This window comes from Talpa occidentalis, unplaced genomic scaffold (assembly GCF_014898055.3).
Source record: "Talpa occidentalis isolate TD23 unplaced genomic scaffold, MPIMG_talOcc4v2.1 talOcc4.9, whole genome shotgun sequence".
NCBI classification, from domain to species: Eukaryota; Metazoa; Chordata; class Mammalia; order Eulipotyphla; family Talpidae; genus Talpa; species Talpa occidentalis.
The window spans coordinates 73,674,331-73,699,510 of NW_023605305.1; the positions used below are offsets into that span (position 1 = coordinate 73,674,331).

Here is a 25,180-nt window from a genome sequence, read left to right on the forward strand (position 1 = left end):
TCTAACAATGAATTTATGTTCTGATTTGCAGCCTTATTTCCCTGGGCAAGAATTTTCTGTAATAAATTTTAAAGTTTTAATAGTGTAGTGGTCATAATTTTGAGTACTGCTAACAAGCAATATGAATATAAATTGTCTTACTTCTCTCTAAATATTGGCTCTAATTGATACTACTTCCTTAGGCCCCAAACACCACTTTGGTCTATCAGTCAAGGTGGGGGTTTATTGTGATGAGGACGTAAGTGGTATTTAGGCCTAAGTACATTTGGAAACCTACTATATGGCTATTCTTGGACACTTAATGTGTATTTGGGGTAGACATATTCAGAGACTGGTACAGCCATACATTGAGTCTCTAAACCATAGAATGAGTTCCATTAAGGTAGAAAAGCAAGTGGAAGCTCAGGAATTTGTATTCCTTATTGGGATGATAAACCAAAATCAATGCCACACCCCTGGGGAACTATAGGTATTTAGGGCCAACATATACCTGGAAAAAAAGAAATATATATACATATGTATATATGTATGTATATATTTATATATGTGTGTATGTATGTATGTATATATATATACATATGTATGTATGTATGTACTGGCCTTTACATAAGTTGAATAGATATTAGAAAATCACTGTTGATTATTGTAAAGTTAATTGGACTCCAATCACAGTGGCTGTTACAGATCTAGTCATCTTTACTGGAAAAAACCTGCTTCACTTTTTTTTTTTTTTTAATAATAAATTTTATTTTTATATTCCCCATACAATTGCAACCCCCTTATTTTGACCCCAATCCCTCCCCTCCCGCCCTCTACCCACCATAGAGTGTCTCTGGTTCATAGTTCCTTGTTGATTTTCTTTTCATTTTTTTAATTTAATTTAAATTTTATTTGATATTCCCCATACAATTACAACCCCCTTATTTTGATCCCAATCCCTCCCCGCCCCCCCAACCCCATAGAGTGTCTCTGGTTCATAGTTGTTTGTTGATTTTGATATTTTCTTTCTTATAGATATTCTTTTTCCTGGTCCCTTATTTAAGTTTTCTGGATTCCTGCTATGAGTGAGACCATCTGGTATTTTTCTTTTTCTTTCTGGCTTATTTCGCTGAGCATGATCCCTTCTAGCTCCATCCATGTTGCTGCAAATTGCATGTGTTTGTCTTTTTTGAATGCTGAGTAATATTCCATGGTATATATGTACCACATCTTCTTTTTTTTTTTTGTTATCTTTTTTTTTTTAATATTAAATTTTATTTTTATATTCCCCCATACAATTGCAAACGCCCCATTCTGACCCCAATCCTTCCCCTCCCGCCCCCCACCCCCAAAAAGTGTCTCTGGTTCATAGTTTTTTGTTGATTTTGATTTTCACTTTCTTATATTCATTTTCCTGGTCCCTTATTTAAGTTTTCTAGATTCCTGCTATGAGTGAGACCATCCGGTATTTTTCTTTTTCTTTTTGGCTTATTTCGCTGAGCATGATCCCTTCCACCGCCATCCATGTTGCTGCAAATTGCATGTGTTTATCTTTTTTGAATGCTGAGTAATATTCCATGGTATATATGTACCACATCTTCTTGATCCAGTCATCTATTTTTGGGCATTTGGGTTGTTTCCAAAGCTTAGCTATTGTAAACAGTGCTGCTATAAACATAGGGGTGCAGGTGCTCTTTGGAATTGATGTTTCTGTGTCCTTTGGGTAAATCCCTAGGAGTGGAATTGCTGGATCATATGGAAGCTCTATGTTTAGTAGGTCCAGAAATCTCCACACAGCTCTCCATAGTGGTTGGACCAGTTTGCACTCCCACCAACAGTGCAGAAGAGTTCCTTTTTCTCCACACCCTCGCCAACATTTGTTGTTGCTAGTTTTTTAATATGTGCCATTCTCACTGGTGTGAGATGGTATCTCATGGTAGTTTTGATTTGCATTTCCCTGATTGCAAGTGATGTTGAACATTTTTTCATATTCCTGTTGGCCATTTGCATTTCCTCTTCAGAGAAGTTTCTTTTTAGCTCTTCTGCCCATTTTTTGACTGGATTATTTTCTTTGTTGTTGCTGAGTCTCATCAGCTCTTTGCAGATTTTTGTGATCAGTCCTTTATCATTAGTGTTGGGTGCAAAAATGTTCTCCCAGTTGGTGGGGTTTCTCTTTGTTTTTGTTATTGTCTCTTTTGCTGTGCAGAAGCTCTTTAATTTGATGTAGTCCCAGCTTTTATCTTTGTCTTCACTATCACTGCTTTGGGTGATGTGTCTGTAAAGATGTCTTTGATGTGCAAATCCCGTAGTGTTTCGCCTATATTTCCTTCTATGTATTTTATGGTTTCAGGTCTTATGTCTAGTTCTTTAATCCATTTTGAGTTGATTTTTGTGTATGGTGTGAGGTAGTGGTCAAGCTTCATTCTTTTGCATGTAGCGACCCAGTTTTCCCAGCACCATTTATTGAACAAACTTTCTTTGCTCCAATGCATAGTCTTTGCTCCTTTGTCAAAGATTAGTTGACCATAAATCTGTGGGTTTATTTCTGGATTTTCTATTCGATTCCATTGGTCTGTATGTCTGTTCTTGTTCCAATACCATGCAGTTTTGATGATTATGGCTTTGTAGTATAGTTTGAAGTCTGGGAGTGTGATGCCTCCATTTCCTTCTTTTTTTTTCAGTAGAGCTTTGGCTATTCGGGGTTTTTGGTGATTCCATATGAATTTCATCAATAATTGTTCTATTTCTTTGAAGAACGCCATTGAGATTTTGATTGGAATAGCATTGAATCTGTATATTGCTTTTGGTAGGATGGCCATTTTAATAATGTTTATTCTTCCAATCCATGAGCAGGGGATGTCTTTCCATTTCTTTGTGTCTTCTTCTATTTCTTTTAACAGTGTTTTATAGTTTTCTTTGTATAGGTCCTTTACCTCTTTTGTTAGATTTATTCCCAAATATTTGATTTTTTTGTTTCAATAAAAAAAGGATGGTTTTTTTGATTTCTTCTTCTTCAGATTTAATGTTTGTGTATAGGAAGGCTACTGACTTTTGCATGTTGATTTTGTATCCTGCCACTTTACTGAACTGATTGATGAGTTGAATTAGTTTTTCTGTGGACTTTTTGGGGTTCTCTAAGTATATTATCATATCATCTGCAAATAGTGATAGTTTGACTTCTTCTTTTCCTATTTGGATTCCTTGGATGTCTTTCTCTTGTCTTATTGCTCTGGCTAGGACTTCCAGTATTATATTGAAAAGCAGTGGTGAGAGTGGACAGCCTTGTCTTGTTCCAGATCTTAATGGAATTGCTTTCAGCTTTTCACCATTGAGAATGATACTGGCTGTTGGCTTGTCATAGATGGCCTTTATGATGTTGAGGTATGTTCCTTGTATCCCAAGAATTTCAAGGGCTTTTATCATGAATGGGTGTTGCACTTTGTCGAAAGCTTTCTCAGCATCTATTGATATTATCATATGGTTTTTATATTTCTTTTTGTTGATGTGTTGGATAACGTTGATTGATTTTCGGATGTTAAACCATCCTTGTGCCCCTGGAATGAATCCAACTTGGTCGTGGTGAATTATCTTATGGATACATTGTTGGATTCTGATAGCTAAAATTTTATTGAGGATTTTTGCATCAGTGTTCATTAGGGAGATTGGCCTGTAGTTTTCCTTTTTTGTGTTGTCCTTATTCGGTTTTGGTATTAGGGTAATATTGGCTTCATAGAACGTGTTTGGTATTGTCCCTTCCTTCTCAATTTTTTGGAAGAGTTTGTGAAGGATAGGCACTAATTCGTCTCTGAATGTTTGGTAGAATTCATTTGTAAATCCATCAGGCCCTGGGCTTTTGTTTTTGGGGAGGTTTTTGATTACTATTTCAATTTCGCTGCTTGTAATTGGTCTGTTTAGGTGTTCTATTTCTTCTTTATCTAGCTTTGGGTGATTGTAGAGTTGTAGGAATTTGTCCATCTCCTCTAGATTGTTGAACTTGTTTCCATATAACTGTTCATAGTAGTTACTGATTATTCTTTTGATTTCTGCTGTGTCCGTTGTGATTTCTCCTCTTTCATTTATGATCCTGTGTATTTGTGCTTTCTCCCTTTTTTCCTTTGTGAGCCTGGCTAGGGGTTTGTCTATTTTATTGATTTTTTCAAAGAACCAGCTCTTGGTTTCATTGATCTTTTGGATTTTTTTTTTAGTTTCAATTTCATTTATTTCTGCTTTGGTTTTTATTATTTCTTTTCTTCTACTGGTTTTGGGGTTTTTTGTTGTTCTTTTTCTAGATCTTTGAGCTTCGAGATTAGGTTGTTTCTTTGAGTTCTTTCTTGTTTTTTGATGTGAGCTTCTATTGCTATATATTTTCCTCTTATTACTGCTTTTGCTGCATCCCATACATTTAGGATATTGGTGTCCTCCTTGTCATTCAATTCAAAGAATTTTTTAATTTCTTCTTTGATCTCCTCATTAGTCCAGTGGTCTTCCAGTAGTGTGGCTTTTAATCTCCATGAGGTAGGATAGTTCCTTGCCTTCTTTTTATGATTTATTTCTAGTTTGATGCCTTCGTGGTCAGAAAAGATGGTTGGTATGATTTCAATCTTGGTGTATCTGTTGATGTTTGTCTTGTGCCCCAGTATGTGATCGATCCTGGAGAATGATCCGTGTGCGCTTGAGAAAAATGTGTACTCCGTTTTTTGGGGGTTTAGTGTTCTATAGATGTCTGTTAAGCCCAAATGCTCTAGGTCCTTATTTAGAGCTTTAGTTTCTTTACTTATTTTTTGTCTTGTTGATCTATCCATTGTTGATAGTGGTGTGTTGAAGTCTCCCACTACGTATGTGTTTTCTCTATGTGATGTCTGTTTTCAGAGAGGACAACAGTTGTCTGATATATTTTGGTGCTCTTTCGTTTGGTGAGTATATGTTGATGAGTGTTATTTCTTCTTGAAGTATTGTCCCCTTGATCATAATGTAGTGACCATTGGGGTCTCTTTTTATTTTTTTGAGTTTGAAGTCTGTTTTATCTGATATAAGTATAGCTGTTCCTGCTTTCTTTTTTGGCCCATTTGCTTGTAGGATTGTTTTCCATCCTTTGACTTTGAGCCTATTTTTATCTTTTGTAGCTAAATGTGTTTCCTGGAGACAGCAAAAGGTTGGGTTTTGTTTCTTAATCCAGGCTGCAACTCTGTGTCTTTTTATTGAACAGTTTAGTCCATTTATATTTAGAGTTAATATTGATATGTTAGCATCTGTATTTGCCATTATGTTTGTCTTTCCTTTGATTTTATTTATTCTTTTAATAACTTTTTTTTTTTGGTCTTCTTTCGTTGTTATTCGTCCCTCTGAGGTTCTGGCTTTAGGATTCCTTGTAGTATTTTTTGGAGTGGGGGTTTATTCGTAATGAAATTCCGGAGTTTCTCTTTGTCTGGGAAGGTCCATATTCTTTCTTCATGGAGGAAAGAGAGCTTTGCGGGATAGAGTATTCTTGGTTGGCATCTGTTTTCTTGGAGTCTGTTGACTATGTCCCTCCACTCTCTCCTTGCCCGTAGTGTTTCTTCAGAGAAGTCTGATGTCAGCCTGATTGGTTTTCCTTTGAATGTTATCTGTTTCTTCCCTCTTGTCAGCTTCATTATTTTTTCCTTGTCCTGGATTCTTGGGAGCTTTACTATTATGTGTCTTGCTGTGCTTTTCCTTTCATCGTGGAAGTTTGGTGTTCTTCTTGCTTCTTGTATATCAATTTTCAGCTCCTTCTTCGCATTTGGGAAGTTCTCTTCAATTATCTCCTGGAATATTTTCTCTGTTCCTACATCTCTCTCCTCTCCTTCTGGGATTCCTATAACTCTTATATTTCCTTTCCTCATGGAGTCAGATAGTTCCCGAAGTCTTTCTTCATTCTTTTTCCTTCGTACTTCTCTTTCCTTTTCTGTTTTGGTTCTTTTTATTTCTGTGTCTTCAAGAGAACTTATTTGTTCTTCCATTTCATCTATTCTGCTTTCCTTGCTTTTCCCGGAGTTCTTTAGTTCCTCCATTAATTCTTTGATCTCCTGCATTTCTTTTACTTCCCTCTTTAGGGACTCAATTTCCTTCTTCTGATCTATCACTTTTTTAATCATGGCAATTTTTAATTCTCTTTCTGGAAGGCTCAGAAGTTCTTCCAAGTTGCTGTCGTTGCAATCTGGGGAGTGGTTTTCTTTTTGTGGTGTGTTTCTTTCCTGAGGAGTTGTTAGGTTGCGTGTGGTTCTTCTACTCCCTACTGTCTGTTTTCTAATTTGTCGTATGCGTTGGGACACTGTGTTGCTCGGACTGACTGACATCTTGGGTGAACTTCTCCGCTCCCCTCTGGCTCTTCCAGGAGCCATCTCTGTCTTCTGGGGGAGCTTTCTGCTGGTTTTAGGCAGTTTTTACTGAAGAAATGTCCCTGTTCTCAAATGGCGAAGCGGGATGCAGTCCCTGCGCCTCCGGTTTCAGGCACACTCTTCTGCGCACCCGGTCTGCCCCGGACGTGGGTGCCTGCTCCCTCTGTGGGCTCAGACTGCTGGTCGGAAGGGGCCTGGCGTGGAATGACTTCCTGGCTGGCCACTGGGTCCTACAGAAGCCTTCTGCCCTTTTCAAGCAGTCTTAAGAAATTTCCTGTTCTATGGGGTGTTAGTGACTTTTTTTTCCTGGTCGCTAGGTGGCGCCAGAGATCTCTCCTATTGTCCTTGGGGGGCTGTTTTTCGCCTCCCCCCACCCCGTAGGACAGGGAACAGAGCGGGAATGGTAGGGTACACCTCAACAGCTTTGGGGTGCTGTGTCTGCCTTGTGCCCCACCGTCGTGGAGAACCCACGCCCCGAATTTTCGTGCCCCGGGTCTCAGTTCAAAGCCCTCAGTTCCAGGACGCGGGCTGTAGCCCAGTTCAGTGGCGCGGGAATGGCGCCTTTTGCACCGCTCCCGTGCCTGGGCGCCTGGTTCCTGCTCACTCAGGGAGGGACCTTCACGTCAGTGAGGACCTCCGCGCGTCTCCCCGCAAGCCTAGGTCGTCTCCCCGCAAGCCTAGGTCGCAGGCGCGGGGACCTGGGCAGCCGCAATCCCGGTCTGCACTTGCTTTTCAAGCGCGCTGAGCGCGCCGCTTTCCCGCGCAAGCTTACCGGCAGCCCGGGCTGTGTGCGCGTCTCCCGGGGTCTTTGTTCTTCTCTAATGGCGCCCGGAGCCGTTCGCTCACCGCCGCGGCGAATCCTGCAGGGTTCGCCTCAGCTCCCGTTCACGGGGTGTGGTGGCTGCAATAGTTCCTTTCCACTCCCAGTCCCGCTTGCTGCGTCGTTTGTTCTTGTTGGTCGTTTTGGTTGTTTTCCTCCTCTCTGCCGGTCAGAGAGTGCCGCCTCTGTGGGCGGGGGAGGGGAGCAGGGTTCTGCGCTTCCCTCCCTTCTAGTCCTCTTTTATGGCCACTTTCTTCTTCGGGTAGTTTGCTGGAGTCACCCGTTTATCTTCCGTGTCCCAGTTCTCACTGGGACCTGCCGCTTTTCCTCCCTATTAACTTTTTTTAATGGGAGATCTTACTCGCAGCGTCTCCTCACCGCCATGTTGCTCCGCCCCCTCTTCTTGTTGATTTTGATTTTCACTTTCTTATAGTTATTCATTTTCCTGGTCCCTTATTTAAGTTTTCTAGATTCCTGCTATGAGTGAGACCATCCGGTATTTTTCTTTTTCTTTCTGGCTTATTTCGCTGAGCATGATCCCTTCCAGCGCCATCCATGTTGCTGCAAATTGCATGTGTTTATTTTTTTTTGAATGCTGAGTAATATTCCATGGTGTATATGTACCACATCTTCTTGATCCAGTCATCTATTTTTGGGCATTTGGGTTGTTTCCAAAGCTTAGCTATTGTAAACAGTGCTGCTATAAACATAGGGGTGCAGGTGCTTTTTGGAATTGATGTTTCTGTGTCCTTTGGGTAAATACCTAGGAGTGGAATTGCTGGATCATATGGAAGCTCTATGTTTAGTAGGTCCAGAAATCTCCACACAGCTCTCCATAGTGGTTGGACCAGTTTGCACTCCCACCAACAGTGCAGGAGAGTTCCTTTTTCTCCACACCCTCGCCAACATTTGTTGTTGCTAGTTTTTTTAATATGTGCCATTCTCACTGGTGTAAGATGGTATCTCATGGTAGTTTTGATTTGCATTTCCCTGATTACAAGTGATGTTGAACATTTTTTCATATGCCTGTTGGCCATTTGCATTTCTTCTTCAGAGTAGTTTCTTTTTAGCTCTTCTGACCATTTTTTGACTGGATTATTTTCTTTGTTGTTGTTGAGTCTCATCAGCTCTTTGTAGATTTTTGTGATCAGTCCTTTATCATTAGTGTTGTGTGCAAAAATGTTCTCCCAGTTGGTGGGGTTTCTCTTTGTTTTTGCTGCTTCACTTTTGGCATTTGGTATGCTGTTTATTGAACTGGAAAAGCTTTTTTTTGTATGTAACAACATGTAAGTACTACTGAGTGCAGGTTGTTTACCTTCCCAGGACAGCAGTACATCTTGACAGCTTGTCCTAGGTCCACATCAATTCTCCTGCTCCATAATACAGCCTACAGAGATCTTGACTATTTTAACATTCCATAGAACATTGTGTTCTATGGCCCGCAATTCTCGCGTTTGTTCAATAACCTAGGTACAAAGAGATTGTGGTGGGGGCAGAGGCAGGCTTAGCAACTTGTATTTATCCTCATCAGGCTGACCTGGTTATTACCATCATTGAGTTCATAACCTTCCATCAATAAAAATTACTTTTGAGCCCTAACATGGAAACTTTCCTTTGGGAAATCAGCTAGGCACCTGGTTAGCAGGTTGATTATACTGGATCTCTTTCATCATGAACAGGGTATCAATTTGATGTCATTGGAATAAACATCTATTCTAGATATAAATTTGCTTTTCTTGCCAATAATGTTTATTTCGCCAACATCTATATACTTATAGAATGCCTCAGACAGTATCAAATGTCCAATAGTAAAAGATAATGGAAAAGCAACCAACCCAAAACAGTAATATTGAGGATTCATATATTTTGGGATGAAGATATAGATTAAGGTTATAGCTGTAGGTGACAGAAATAAGGAATGGTAAGTGGAAGAAGAAAATAAATATCCAAAATGACTTCATGATGAGTTGGCATGTTTATGTTAGACTAGGCATGTGTGTACATGTTTATAAATTAATTTGTTCTTTCTCTGTCCTCCTTCCTATTTATATACCAATTGTTGGTGGTGGCTAATATTCAGACGAGATTGTAACCAAATACAAGGCATAACTATCATTACCAACATCTGGACACTGTAACTAATTAGGGATACCATGTGTATGAAGAATAATTAAGCTTTGTTGTGTTGTTTTTCCTGTTAACAGCAGTTAAAATATGGGAAAACGGTGTGTATGGATGCTGATTAGCCAAAGGAATGGACTATATCACATACTGAACTCTTTCCTAAGTATTAAATCCATACTTCTGCTCTCTGATTTGTGTTTCTGGAGCTGCTTTGTCATCAAAGTTTTCATTAGAAACTGCCAATAGGGGCAATGGTTGCGAAGAGGGGAGAAGAAACTGAGTCCTCACACTTTAATGTTTTTCCTGTCAAAGTCATCACATAAATGTTTCTCACTCTGGCGGTTGTTTCCACATCGCAGATTTTATTTTCACATTCCCAGAACCAGTCTTACCCTGCCTTTCAGGTGACTAAACATTCACTAATAAGTGCCATTCCCCAGTCTGATGCCAGAAACTCTCCTCTGAACTCTTCAGGTTTTCCACCCAACTGTACAGTAGCCATTTATCAGAAGTTTAGATCCCAGTCTTGCAAACCCTTCCTCCTCCTCTGGGTTCTGGAAGTTCCACCATACATCAGGACAGAGGAGATTTCTCAGAAGTCTGAGAAATGGAAACTTGGGGCCCTTCTGAGGTATCAATACTAGGTAGTTAGTGTCCATTCCCGAGATGTTTGTGCTCCAAGACTCCAGGTTGTAGTAACCCAAACCTTCTCCTTTTCCTCTCCAGGCCTAAGGAAACTTGCTTTTTACTGTAGACTTGTAGGTATTTTCTTCCTCTGCTGTCCTTTCTGTTCTTGTTTTGCCACTGCTGTTCTCAAATATTTGGTTAGCAACTCTTTGCATTACATTTTCTCTGCTAAAATAACTAGTGTGGATTTATTTCTGACTGGACCATGACTGATACATAAATTTTAGAATAATGGCTTAAATTTTGAATTTAGCTCTAATCTTCATCCTTCAAAACTGTTTTGTGCCACTCCCAGCCTATGATAACAAATATTGTAACTGGACTGAAGTTTCCCTGTAGCATTAACCATCAGAAAACTCTAAAAGAGACAGGATTTATTATTTAAAGGTTCTGGAAGTAATGGCATGCATGTGAGACACACAGTGAAGTTGGGGTAGAGAGATAATGAGTTTTTATAATCTAGGATCCTAGGATTCTACTTTTTTTGAAGGCAAGCATGGGGGTTCAAGGTCTCTTGTGCTCATTCTTTATTAATGCATTTAAACATAAGATTGGGAATTTAAGGCACTGGAAGAGAAAAAAAAGTTACTCAAATGGTCAGTTGCAGAAATCAAGCAGGATTTCTAAAACAAAGCAATCTCATGGCAAGGGGAACTTGGCTCTTTACCTAGCTGTGTGGCTGTCAGTGTTGTTTCTGAGATAACCCTTTTGTAAGCAGATGCCTGTTTGAAGTGGATGTCTCCACAATCAATTTTTTTTTTTTTTTTGCATGTGTTGTCCTAGTGCCTTTATTTTTTTTTTTTCCATGAATATCTTTTTTTTTTTTAATAAATTTTATTGTTATATTCCCCATACAATTGCAGCCCCCCCATTCTGACCCCAATCCCTCCCCTCCCACCCCCGCCCCCTAAAAGTGTCTCTGGTTCATAGTTTTTTGTTGATTTTGATTTTCACTTTCTTATAGTTATTCATTTTCCTGGTCCCTTATTTAAGTTTTCTAGATTCCTGCTATGAGTGAGACCATCCGGTATTTTTCTTTTTCTTTTTGGCTTATTTCGCTGAGCATGATCCCTTCCAGCGCCATCCATGTTGCTGCAAATTGCATGTGTTTATCTTTTTTGAATGCTGAGTAATATTCCATGGTATATATGTACCACATCTTCTTGATCCAGTCATCTATTTTTGGGCATTTGGGTTGTTTCCAAAGCTTAGCTATTGTAAACAGTGCTGCTATAAACATAGGGGTGCAGGTGTTCTTTGGAATTGATGTTTCTGTGTCCTTTGGGTAAATACCTAGGAGTGGAATTGCTGGATCGTATGGAAGCTCTATGTTTAGTAGGTCCAGAAATCTCCATACAGCTTTCCACAGTGGTTGGACCAGTTTGCACTCCCACCAACAGTGCAGAAGAGTTCCTTTTTCTCCACACCCTCGCCAACATTTGTTGTTGCTAGTTTTTTTAATATGTGCCATTCTCACTGGTGTAAGATGGTATCTCATGGTAGTTTTGATTTGCATTTCCCTGATGACCCTCGCCGGCAGCCAGGGAACGAACAGGCGCTGCAGAGGCTGCGGGCAGCCTCGCAGCCCAGAGCTCAAGTGCTGCGCCACCAGGGGAGGCCCTCCACAATCAAAATTTTAGTGAGCACTTGTATTACAAAAAGAAAAACACAGAAACTCTCAGGGCTTATACTACAAAAACAGATAACTTTACCATTGCAGATCTTGAAGTACTAAAATGAATTACAGCTGACACAGAAATTTTGGCAGTGAATAGTGTTTTAAAAAAAGTTTTTATATATTATCACATTTGATGATTTCTTCTTACATTCATTCAATAAGGTTTTAGTAAGTGAACAACTGCTATTTATAAGGAACAGTACCAGGTGCTGGTATCGTGTAAATAAATGAGATATTAGCGCTTTGGAGATAACTTCTAAACAACAGGGACATACTTTTATTACTTGAAGGAAGCTTATTAAAGCCCCTAATGGGATGTGGGAAAGGGCTAAGAGTTATCCAAGACTATCTATGGAGACTCAATTTCTGCTGAATCATCAATTATATGACATAGAAGATATTTAAGGGGAATGGGACAGTAGCCAGCATTTGCTAAGCATTTAATGGAAGATAATTATAACATAGAATAATTAAGAAATAGAGTGAATTTACTTTAAGGACTTTATAAATTATGTTAATGACAATAATAGAAATGTACATACTCCTTCTTCACAGAACTTTAGATTTACATATAGTGATTACCATGGAATTCTTGTGAGTTAAGGCAGGTGTCATACTTACAAAGAGCAGCTTAACAGTATAACTCACACAACAAAGAAGTGACAGAATCAGGCACCAGGGGCCCAAGCCCATCAGTGCTGGCTGCCAATCTTGCAACGGTCCAGCCCCTTCCGCAGGGCCCCCATCACCTCCCGATTCCTCAGGCTATAAATGAGGGGGTTGAGCATAGGAGTAAGGACCGTGTAGAAGAGAGAGACCACCTTGTCATGGCTTGGGGCTCGGTAGCGCCTGGGCCGCAGGTATATGAACATGGCCGCTCCGTAGAAGAGGGACACAGCTGACAGGTGGGAGGAGCAGGTGGCCAGAGCCTTTTTACGAGCCTGAGCAGAGCGCATTCGGAGCACGGCTCCCAGGATGCGAGCATAGGAGGCCACAATGATGGAGAAGGGCAGGAGCAGCATGAAGACACAGCAAGCAAAAAGAAGGGTGTCAAAAAGTGATGTGTCTGCACAGGCCAACTTCAACAGAGCTGGCACCTCACAGAAGAAGTGGTCCACTTTCCTTGAGCCACAGTAGGGAAAACTCATGGCTGCCACCATCTGGATCACACCATCCAGTATCCCAAAGGCCCAGGAACTCCCAACGATCTGGAGACAGACCTTCTGACTCATGAGGATGGGATAGTGAAGTGGATGACTAATGGCCACATAGCGATCATAAGCCATGAGTCCCAGTAAGAGCCCCTCAGATCCCACAAGAGAGACAAAAAAGCCAATTTGTATGCCACAGCCCACAAAGGAAATGTTCTTCCTGCCAGACAGGAAGTTGGCTGCCATCTTAGGCACAATGTTACAGACCAACATGAGGTCCATGAAGGAGAGCTGACTGAGGAAGAAGTACATGGGTGTATGAAGTCGAGCATCTGTGTAGATGAGGAAGATGAGAAGGACATTCCCACACAAGGCCACCGTGAAGACTATCATGACCAGTGAGAAGAGAATAAGATCAGTCTGCTTACGGGAAAAGATGCCCAAGAGTATGAAGCCATCTATAGATGATTGGTTCAACCACATTCCCATGGCTCAGTTGTCCACAGTTACCTGAGAACATGGACAGAGAAATCCTGAGATTTATCTTATGCCTTATTTACCCATTTATTTTTCTTCAGTAAACTGTATCTTTCACAATTCATCAGAACTCAATAACATGTGCTGTAGGACAAACAGGAGAATGTAATTTCATATTCTCCTGACACAGATGATAGGATCTTCAGTGGCTCAGAGAACTGAGCCATATACATACAGCAAGGAAGAGAGAGGGAGGAGGGTCAAAGCAGGGGAGGGAAGAGCACAAATGAATATGGTGATGGTTCATGGGTGATGTGGTGGCAAGAGAACCACGGGGACTACCCCTGAAAACAATTACTATACAAAAATCAATAATGTAAAAAAAAATGAAATAAAATAAAATAAAAATTTAGGAAAAAATCGAGCCACATATCTATATTTGCATATATATACATCAAGAATAATAATTGAATTATTTCATGTGTTTCACATACCTACTGAACAACCTTCTTCAAAAGACAAAATACTGGCTTTCCCATATGAAACTGACTTTTCTTAGCTTGGATTCCATGGATTTAGTAAACTTTCTCTCATAGACCATTGCATACCACAAAGATCATTTATACGTGTTACAAAAATGGAGATAATGGAGACTTGAGATATTTTTTTTTCAGGCCAAATATTCTTGTAATTATTTTTAATTCCTCTATCTTTATTTCCTAGATCCAAGGTATGAGAAAAGCCTCTTCACTCTACATTCAGAATATCTCAAAATCCAATTCAGTCATATCATTCTCATGCTATTGCTCTTGTTAAAGCTACCAAATGGTTTCTCATAGGTGCCTGCCCAGTCTCCTTGCTTCTATCCTTGAATTCCTTGTGTCTTTTCAAAACAGTTCAAATGATTCTGCTAAAGTGTGTCATAAGGTATAATACTTTTGCTGAAAGTATGTCAATAGCTTCCGAAATAATTCCAAATAAAACTTAAATCCTTGCAGCACCACACACAAGGCTCTTTATCACACACACACACACACACACACACACACACACACACACACACACATAAACACTGGTACCTTTGACCTCATCTCCTGTCTTTTCTCACTGTGCTTCCTAGAATTTCCTCAGATAAATTGGATACACTCTCACTTTTGGGTCTTTGCATTTTCTCCTCTTTGTAATGCTATTACCTCATCTTCATATATCTACTCAAAGCCAGCCTCTGTAAGGATGACTTCTGTGAAAGCTATATTAAAACTGGAAATGTCTTGCACTCTCAAGCCCTTCCCTGCTTTTGTTTCCCCCATAGCACTTACACCATTTAAAACATGCATATATCTAGAAGGAAATATAGGCGAAACACTACATGACATGCACATCAAAGACATCTTTACAGACACATCACCCAAAGCAGTGATAGTGAAGGCAAAGATCAACAGCTGGGACTACATCAAATTAAAGAGCTTCTGCACAGCAAAAGAGACAATAACAAAAACAAAGAGAAACCCCAATGACTGGGAGAACATTTTTGCACACAACACTAATGATAAAGGACTGATCACAAAAATCTGCAAAGAGCTGATGAGACTCAACAAAAACAAAGAAAATAATCCAGTCAAAAAATAGGCAGAAGAGCTAAAAAGTAATTTCTCTGAAGAGGAAATGCAAATGACCAACAGGCATGTGAAAAAATGTTCAGCATCACTTGTAATCAGGGAAATGCAAATCAAAACTACCATGAGATACCATCTTACACCAGTGAGAATGGCACATATTAAAAAAACTAGCAACAACAAATGTTGGCGAGGGTGTGGAGAAAAAGGAATTCTCCTGCACTGTTGGTGGGAGTGCAAACTGGTCCAACCACTATGGAGATCTGTGTGGAGATTTCTGGACCTACTAAACATAGAGCTTCCATATGATCCATCCATTCCACTCCTAGGTATTTACCCAGAGGACACAGAAACATCAATTCCAAAGAGCACCTGCACGCCCATGTTTATAGCAGCAGTATTTACAATAGCTAAGATTTGGAAACAACTCAAATGCCCAAAAATAGATGACCGGATCAAGAAGATGTGGTACATTTATACTATGGAATATTACTCAGCATTCAAAAAAGATAAACACATGCAATTTGCAGCAACATGGATGGCGCTGGAAGGGAGTAACACCAGTAACACCCAGGTGTCATTTGGGGGAGAGGGCTCTACCGAAGAAAGTCACTGTCCTATCATCTTAAGTTCTTTTTTGTTTATGTTAGGGCTCAACCAGCCAGAAAAACAAACCCAGACCTCACTGCAGAAAACCCTCCTCCTACTACCTGTGTGCAGAGGCACTGGCTTGCAGCCCCTTCGCGGACATGCTTTCCCTCCCGCTCTTATGTTCCTCATCTCACAGTTCAGACTATATTGTTAGCTAATGGCATTTTTCTCCCTACTTTGGACAGTTCTCTTGAATTCTAATTCTTCCACCCAAACTGAGCCCTGGAGAAACATCTGTCCTCACCTCCTTCAGATCACAACGAAAGGCAGGTACACCCGGTTGCTCTGGGCATCACTAATGGGCCAGCTTTGACTTCTCTCCTTTGAAACACTCTAAACATCAGAAAACCCTGCTAGCTTTTCCTCCACAACATATCTACCTCTAACCACTTCTTATGTCTGTCAGTTCTCATCTGACACACCATTGTTGCTGCTTCCATGGATGAGAGAAACGGTCCTTAACTGACCTTATCTCTCCATTTCACACTTGCATTCATCCCAGTCTATTTGCCACATACGACTGGAGTAAACCCATCTACAGGATAAAAGTCAAAAGACTTTGAGAATAAAGCAAGGCTTTTATCAACTGGTAAGCAGCCTCCCTGTTGTCTCTCCCAGAGAAGGCAGACACCAGTCCAGGGCTTTGTGGAAAGTTCACTCCAGATATGCTCAACCTTGTTCTTTCACCACCTCCTCATCTTCTCAGCCAGACCTTCCTCAACACTTAATTAAATGTGAAAGATTTCTTTCCTTCACCTTTCTTTAATTTCTTATTCCCATGTACTCAGTAGCATCTGGTTTGCTGTATTTAATTCATATGAATTTAATCTACTTCTGCTTTCCAAATCGATCCTATCTGTGTTCTCTGCTCACCTGGGGGCCCCTGATTTCTACAACAGTCCTGGAAAATAATAAGTTTTCAGTAAACAGTTCTTAAATGATTGATCAATTTATGCAAAAACTCAATATTCTTTCTCAAGTTCCATATCAGCTCTTCCTCCCTGCTCTTTCACCCACATCTCTCCCCACTTGCCCTTTGTCTCCCTGCTTCAGCCCACCCTTCAACCCAGGAACCCATTTCTGAGCCTCCCAACCCAGATAAAGGAAAGATGAAAGGAAAATGTTACAATAAAGAAATAAAATGGGAGAAGCAGAAAAAAAGGAAGAGGTACAAGAAAGTGAGGAAAGTCTTGATAGTAAAAGATGAAAACTCCTTACTCCTGAAGAGAAAAAAAATCTTAATAAAGGCCTGAATATGAGGGAAAGGAAATGCTGGCAAATAGAAATGGGGTAGGCCCATCAATCAGTAACAGAAACTGCAGAGAAGAATGAAGAGGGTGACAGGAAAAAGACCTCACTCACCTTTGAGTGGATGCCTTGGACAAAAACAAATTCAGCACATACCCTGCAGAGGAGTTTCTAACATCATCATTTCATCATTCTTCTCCTGTGTTTGCACTTACTGGTCAGAGGGCGCAGGGAGGAACCCACAGTTCTGACCTTCCTCAGTCCCCCACGAGCCCCTCGCTAGACTCTCTAGTTCAGACAAAGGGGCCCAGACAGGCAGTGATGGCCTCTCAGTAAATCGGGGAAGAAAGGGGTCTCAGTCAAGGAGCTCGCGCCAGGCAGATGGGGTGAGAAGCAGGACCTGTGTATCCATGCCCACCCAAGGAGCTCAGCCACCTGCCGCAGAGTCCCAGTCACTCAGCCTGGGCGGCAGACTGACTCCCACTGCCCGTGCAGGTACTTAACACAGGGCCTGAGGGAAGAGGGAGAAGCTGATGACTCCCAGGGGAACCCACAAATACTAGCCTACAATAGAAGCTCCCAAGCTTACAATTAAAGAGAGTCACGCAGGGAGCTTGGGAACAAGACCAGAAGCAGGACCGATGGGACACTGTGAGGAGACCTGGTCAGGGGAGCACCATAGGCAGCCAGGCCCAGGAAAGGGGACAAATTTCTTTATGTTCTACTCCCCACCACAGACATTCCACACCTCCTCAGGAACCCCAAAGTTCGCATAGGGTCTCCAATATGACTGCATGTGTAAGCTTATTCCTGCCCCCCAGTCACCGAAACCCAGACCTGTCCTTTGCCTGCCCATAAAAAAAGCACACATGAACTCTGGGCTCATGACACACAGAGCACTGGGTGAGATGTTGTGCTTGAACCAAAGATGGATACTGAGCACAATCCTGGCCTCTAGGAGTTATAACCCAGTGGGCGGGAAAATCACTCACCTTCAGGAGAGTCCGTTGCTGGCTAGGACTTGGATGTCATCCCAAATGCTATCAAACATTTCTATATGGTCAGTGCCTTTCTCAGTTTGCTGTGGTTAATCCCATGGTCTACAATTGTTATGTTTGTCATCTCAGTGTAATTGTGGATAACATTCCATTTCATTCTCAAGAATGTCCCAGGTGGTATGACAAAGTTATGATCCATGAATTTTATCTGTACATTCCATGAAAGGAAGTTAACTTTTGAACTGGATAATTCACTGGGAACCAAATACCAAAAAAATCACCTATTTATCTTTTTCTTTTAATTCTTTCATTTTTCCTTTTACTGGTTTTCATCTTATTGTCACAGCAGCAATAAAATGTCTTTACTTCTTTACAAAGCTTTGAAGGACTTCAGATGGTAGGTGATGTACAGAAAAGAGAAGAAATCAGAAGACTGAGAGAAAGAGGATTGAAGGGAAAGGAGAGACACAAGAAGGTAAAGACAAGAGACTAGGAATTATGGGACTTCTATAAAACTGTTTCCAATATCATCAATATGGCCTTCAGTGAAACTCCCTTCAGCCATTTCACACTCTACTTCAGCCATTTTCCGCTTACCTTCCACTACCTGTTATCTACTCTGTTCCCCACAGGTTACCTGAAGTTCCCTCCTCTGCAGTGTCATTCAAATAATTATTTTGGAACATCTTTGCCTGCTTTGTCCTTTCCTGTTAAAACATAATTCACTCTGTAAAGACCCATCTACAGTTACTGGTATTAGTTTTATTCACACCCATTTCTATCTCTGTGAACTCCTTCAGACTTCTGGTCTATACTACTGGCAAATTACTTTGTTCTGTCATGAGAAACCTGGTATATTATCATTAATCTAACTTACCTGTTGATTGAGTAAAATTTTGATTGCGTACAATCAAGAAACAGCTTTCCCCTATTTAGGATCACTTTCATACTTAGAATCTTCTTTCCTACCTCCCAGTGGGGAGCAGGCTGAACCCAGATTTCTTTGGTCAACATCAGATACACATCTTATCCCATTTAGCTAAACAAGACAGAGTTTCGGGTAGATTATGACCCAACCTCATTCAAATAGAATGCCTAACCTAGAGTCAGATGTGATAGAGTCTTGGGGACTTACCTTAGGGAAGATGGAAAGAGTGTTTCCCTTTATTCATTCTCCTGTTTATTTCATTCTGATACTTGCCATCTCTCTTCCTTCTTGGTTTCCTGGGGTTGGAGGAAAGATCATGGATATAGAGCAATAGAACACCGTCTTAAGACATCCAAAGTCCAGGTCCAGTGTGTCCTGTGTGTCCTCTGTCTTTCTACCTGCTCATCTGTGTGTTTGTGTGTGTGTGTGTGTGTGTGTGTGTGTGTGTGTAACCTTCATATGGGTATTGAATGTTCTCCCCACCCTCTGAGAAAACTGACATGGGTGAACACTCTCCAGTTTACCTCTTTAGACCCCCCTCTCTTTCCGGTCCTTGAATTTGCTTTTAGCACTTCACACAGACCAATCTCAAGTGAGATTTTTCCAATGTGGCATGAGGTGGTGATCTTTCAAAACATTTAATTGGCAAACAGGCAACCTAGTCATCTTGGCTTTATATTGCCGCATTTTGTTCTCCTCTTGCCAGTGTGAACTACTCCAAATCTCTCACAAATTCAGAATTCTCCAAGCGCTAGTTCTACATTTCCATATTCACAGTCCCCCTGGAAATCACATTCCAGGCTACCCCTGGGGATTTCTCTTTGTCTCAACTCCATGGAATCAGTCATGAGTGTCTATACTCAAGGAGCATCCATACAGGATTCTTCCTCATGGATCAGAGGAGGGAAATGCCATTGCAGTCAGAGTTGAGATTCTTAATGTTTGTAGCAGCATATGGAGAGAGATGAGTAAGAGGGTGTTAGAGGTGCTTGTTAGAGGATTAGTTATTTAACTACTATACAAGGTAACTTCTAATTTGTTACTATCGTTTTTGTTTTACTGTTAACTTGAGGCAAAATTTTCTTTTTTTTTTTAACTAATTCAAAACAGGAATTATAGGAACATTTATTAAGGTTCAATATTCAATGAATAAAGCTCTCATCAAATAACAAAAATTCAGTAATTCTGACAAATTAACTTCATTACCTTCATAAATCCAAATTAATGTCTTTCTTTATATATATTTTACATCATTCTTCCTTTTTGTACAATGTTTGCTTTCTCCTCTCAGGTGTAGTCCCATAAAATTCCCACCACTAATTTATCCATGCACCATCACCAGAGTCCCTTGTGTTCTTCTGAACCCTGTTTTGATCTTTCTCCCTTCCCTTCCCATGTAGAATGTCTCTGATTTATAGTTGCCTGCTAATTTTGTTTATTTATTTATTTATTATTTTGTTTATTTATTATTATTTTTTTCCTTGATCCCTTATTTGGTTCCCCTATATTCCTCCTATAAGTGAAGCCATCCAATATTTTTCTTTTTCCTTCTGGCTTATTTCTCTAAGCTTAATTCCTTCCAGCGCCATCCATCTTGCTGTGAATGGCATGAGTTTATAACATTCCATTGTGTGATATACAACATCTTCATCCAGTCATCCATTTTTGGAAATTTGTGTTGTTTCCAAGTTTTACCTACTATAAATAGTGCTGCAACAAACATAGGGGTGAAGGTATTTTTTGAATTAATGTTTTCATGTCCTGTGGGTGGATTTAGGAGTGGAATTGCTGGTTCATATGGTAGCTCCATGTTTAGTAGTTTGAGGAACCTCCACACAGATTTCCGTAGTGCTTGGACCAGTTTGCATTCCCACCAACAGTTTAGGAGAGTTCCTTTTTCTCTATATTCTCACCATTTGTTGTTTCCTGTTTTTTTTTTAAATATGTGCCATTCTCACTGATATAAGATAGTATCTCATTATAGTTTTGATTTGCATTTCCCTGAGTAGGAGTGATGTTGAACATTGCTTCATATACTTGTTGACCATTTGTATTTCCTCCTTGGAGAAGTGTTTTTTGAGCTACTCTGCCCATTTTTTTAATTTTATGTAATTCTTACATCATTTTTCATTTTTGCAAAATGTATGCATTTTTATTTTGGTTATTTTCCCGATACAATGCTCACCCCCCCCTTATTTTGAACCTAATCCCTCTTTCCACCCCCCCCCAGTTAGTGTGTCCCTGGTTTATGGTTGCTTATTGATTTTGATTTTTTCTTTATTGTAATTAGTCTTTTTCCTGATCCCTTATTTAGGTTTTCTAAATTCCTGCTATGGAATTTAGGGTGTCTCTTTGTTATGAGTGAGATCATCCAATATTTTTCTTTTTCTTTCTGGCTTAATTCACTGAGCATGATCTCTTCCAGCCCCATCCATGTTGCTGCAAATTGCATGAATTTATCTTTTTTTAAAAGATTTATTTATTTATTTACACAAGCACTGGGTACAGTCAGAAGTGCAGGAGGGTGAGAGAATTCACCAGAGCCAGAGCAGGGAGCAGAACGGGGGGGTGAGTAATAGGGGCGCACGGGGCAGGTGACTTCTGCGCGCCATGTGGGACCCTCTCCGGGGATCGAACCGCTGCTGCAGAGGCTGTGGGCAGCTTCGCAGCCCAGCGCTCAACCGCTGTGCCACCAGGGGAGGCCCAAGTTTATCTTTTTTGATTGCTGAATAATATTCCATTGTGTATATATACCACATCTTCTTGATCCGATCATCTATTTCTGGGCATTTGGGTTGTTTCCAGATTTTACCTATCATAAATAGTGCTGCAATAAACATAGGAGTACAGGTGTTTTTTGAATCAATGCCAGACACATAAATTCTTATATTACCCTAATCCCCAATATAATGGTAATATTCTGACACCAACTCCAATGTGTCATCTTTTTACTCATATTAAGGAATTTCCTCACACTAGCTGAGTGTCCTGTAATTCAACTCAGTTCTGACACTGTCTAGCTGGAGAAAATGTTAGATTCCACAGGTTAAGGGCTGTTTCACAAGATTGTCCCCAATTCAGATGCCAATGTCCCCAATTCAGTTGCTACCTGTGCTTCTGACTTGTGGGTCAAATGTTCCTGATACTGAGTTGGGGGGCTTGCTGCCCCATTCACATAAGCTAATTTTATGACATCAGCATTTGAAAGAAGAAAAGGTTTCTTTTTGAGTCAACTGGCAAGAAGATAGGAGTTAAAACTCAAATCTGTCTTTCTGTCCAGGAAAAGGAAGGGGTTTATAGATACTGGAATTGGCATTTATGCATACTTAAAAATTATGGTAATTATTAGATATGCTTCCAGATCTTGTTGTTAAGTGAATAGAATTGGGTTCCATCTTAATCTTATGTATTTTGTGCATTTATAAGCATATTATTTTCATAAGAAGCCCACAACTTTCATCAAACTACTCAAAGAAGTCATGGCACCCCAAAGGTTGAGACTCTTGAAAATAGTGCAGAACTGTGGGTCAGTTTTGGGAAATCAGGGCCCAGAACAGAGGAGTTAAATGTTGTTGGCTAAGGAGAAAGATAGGGGCAGAGGAATGTAGACCTGGCTGAAGTTCACTGGATAGTTACAAATGGGCCCATACAGGGAGAGGTCCTTTTCAAATGACTGGGCCTTCCCAGTGGGTGTCCCTATTGTTTCTGAATGTGGACTAGTTGATTCCGTGTTAGTGATCTCTTAGTTCCAGTTTAGTTGAGGTCAGTACTCCTGTGCATGTGGGCTACATGACTCATAGCCACGTGGTACGCCCTGTTGCCTCTGTGAAACCGTAGTTAACCACGTGCAATTGTTTTTACTGACAGTGACTGGCTGTAGTTTCATTCCTACTACCCCTTCCTTGGGGGGTTCCATTAACTTGCAAGAGTGGCTCGTAGAACTCAGGAAATGAGCTTACTTACTGATTTACTGATTTATTACAAAGGATAATGAAAAAAATCAAGGGTCAGATGAGGAGATTTGTGGGGCAAGGAGTGGGGAAAGGGCAGAAAGCTTCCTTGCCCTCTCCAAGTAGCATACCATTTGCCAAATGACCACATGTTCACCAAACCAGAACGCTCTCTGAACCAGTTCTTTTGGATTTTTTAAAGATTTATTTTTATTTATTCACACAGGAACTGGGGTGTTGGCTGGAGGTGCAGGGAGTGAGAGGATTCACCAGAGACAGAGTGGGGAGCAGAACAAGCATATCTACTGAAATACACTGCTGAGGGGAACAGTGGGTGAGTCAGAGAGGTCTGCTGTGTCCTGTGGGTTAGTGCCTTAGGCCCTAGTGGTGATAGTGTCACAGGGCAACCACAATATTAAATGGGTTGCCTGACTGTGGGTCCTCACCTGTGCACTTAAAGGGGATTTATTAATGCTAAACTGCAGGCACACACAAAAGGTTAATAAAAAGTTCATTTACAAGGGAAGGGGAAATGAGGAAATGAATAACTCAGGGAGATAAATTCGTAAATGTGTCCTATCCATTCTGCTGATCTGGAATCCCAATGACCCGCCAAGCTGGCAAAAAGCCAAGCATGTTAGGCCAAGAGAGCGACCCCAGTCACATGACTGGTTATATACCCAAACAAAAACATGACTGCTTAACTGCACCCTCAGGTCCTCACAACATTCTCTTTGGTGATCATGTCGTTTCGTATTTCCCAGTGTCTTGGAGTGGGGGTGCAATCCACAAAGCCTGTATGTGGTTTGCTCAGGACATCCTCTCCCCACAACAATAGCACTGAGACTTAACCCCCTAGGTTATTGGTATTAGCTCTTTCTTCTTTCCTAATATATAAACCATTGTTACAGGTTTCCCTCTGAACACTGCTGTCACCGCATCCTCACAATCTCACAGTTGTTTTGTTTTGTTTTTTTTAAAGATTTATTTATTTATACAAGAACCGGGGTACAGGCCAGAAGAGCTGGAGGGTGAGAGGATTCACCAGACATAGAGCAGGGAACAGAACAGACAGACTGACAAAATACACTTCTGAGGGTAGCAGCGGGTGAGACAGGCGAGGTCTGCCTCGCCATGTGGGATTCTTGTCGGTCGGCCAGGATCAAACCCGCACTGAAGAGGCTGTGGACAGCTTCACAGTGCAGTGCTCAACTGCCTGTGCCACCATGGAGGCCCTCACAGTAGTTTTTAATTGACCTTCCAAGGGCATCCAGAGCTCAGTACTCCTTTTTAACAAGCTGTTTGCAGAGGGGTGGGGAAAAGTACTGTGGTACAAGCTTGTTATTTGTCCATCAAGGTGTGTGTACCCACATCTTTTTTATTTTTAATTTGCTGCCTAGGAGCCTGTCCAGGTCCTCTTCTTTTCCCAGTGACGCATCTGTTTGTTGGAGCTGCTCTTTATAGTGAGTTGTACAAAGACAGTTTAGCAGTTACTGGGCCTTTACTGCTGCCAGGAGATTGTGATGCCCAGCTCCTGGAGTTCTCATTGCCTTCCGAGACACCTGGCCTCAGGTTCATCCCACTGTGCTGAGTCTGGTCTTCAGATAGCAGTGGCTCCCCGCAATCCTCCAGACCTGTTCTTGGGATGGAAAAATTAACTCAGAGCAGACAGGCCACAGACAATTTTGTGTGCAGATTTCCTACTATACCAGCTTAGTGTCTCCCCGATCTTCTCCCTCTCCCTAGTCCCTATCAAGGCCACCCCACTTGACACCCTTTGGATTAGCAACCAGCTTCATTCTTTCTCCAAGCAGCTGTTGCCTACACCAGGGATCCCACTTCTTCTTCTCCTTCCAGCCCACTTCTCCCGGTCAAAGCTGGTTCATCCTGCTCATCCGGTCAGGTCCCCAAGCAGAGACTGGCCTATCACTCCAGAGCCATGGCAGAGCAGAGTGGAGGGTAACATGGAACTTCCCTGTGTCTAAGACTGATACAGGGCAGTGAGGGGCACTAAACCTGGCCAAGGACACTGCCCAAATAGTTCATCGGTCACTGTCTGAGCTCGTCACCCGTGTGCACAATTGCAAGACTACTCAGGCTCCAAGAACAACAACAATGGGATTTATGTAACAAACCAGGGAAAAACAAAGAAAGGAACTTTCTTTCTTTCTTTAAAGATTTATTTATTTATTTATTTATTTATTTATTTATGCATGTGAGAGCTGGGGCACAGACCAGAGACAGAGCGGGGAACAGAACAGGTAGACTGACTGAAATATCTGCTGAGGGGAGCAGCGGGCGAGACAGGAGGGGACTGCCTCGCCATGTGGGTTGCTCCCTGGTGGGGGAATCAAACTCATGCAGATTGCTTCATAGTGTGGTGCTTAACCCCTTGTGCCACTAGGGAGGCCCTGGAAAGGAACTTTAATACAATTGGTGTGCAATACAGAAAAGACAAAGTATAAAGTGTCCAAATCAAGTACCTGAAGTTACCCATCCCCTCGTGGGTAAATGTCC

General features: G+C 41.1%; 1 protein-coding gene across 1 annotated transcript; it reads right to left on the minus strand.

Moving 5' to 3' along the window:
• Positions 1–12,336: 12,336 nt before the first annotated feature.
• On the minus strand, positions 12,337–13,305 carry LOC119236590 (olfactory receptor 56). The gene has a single exon (XM_037500523.2). The coding sequence runs from the start codon at positions 13,282–13,284 to the stop codon at positions 12,337–12,339; it is 948 nt and encodes a 315-aa protein (XP_037356420.1). The 5' UTR covers positions 13,285–13,305.
• Positions 13,306–25,180: the final 11,875 nt, after the last annotated feature.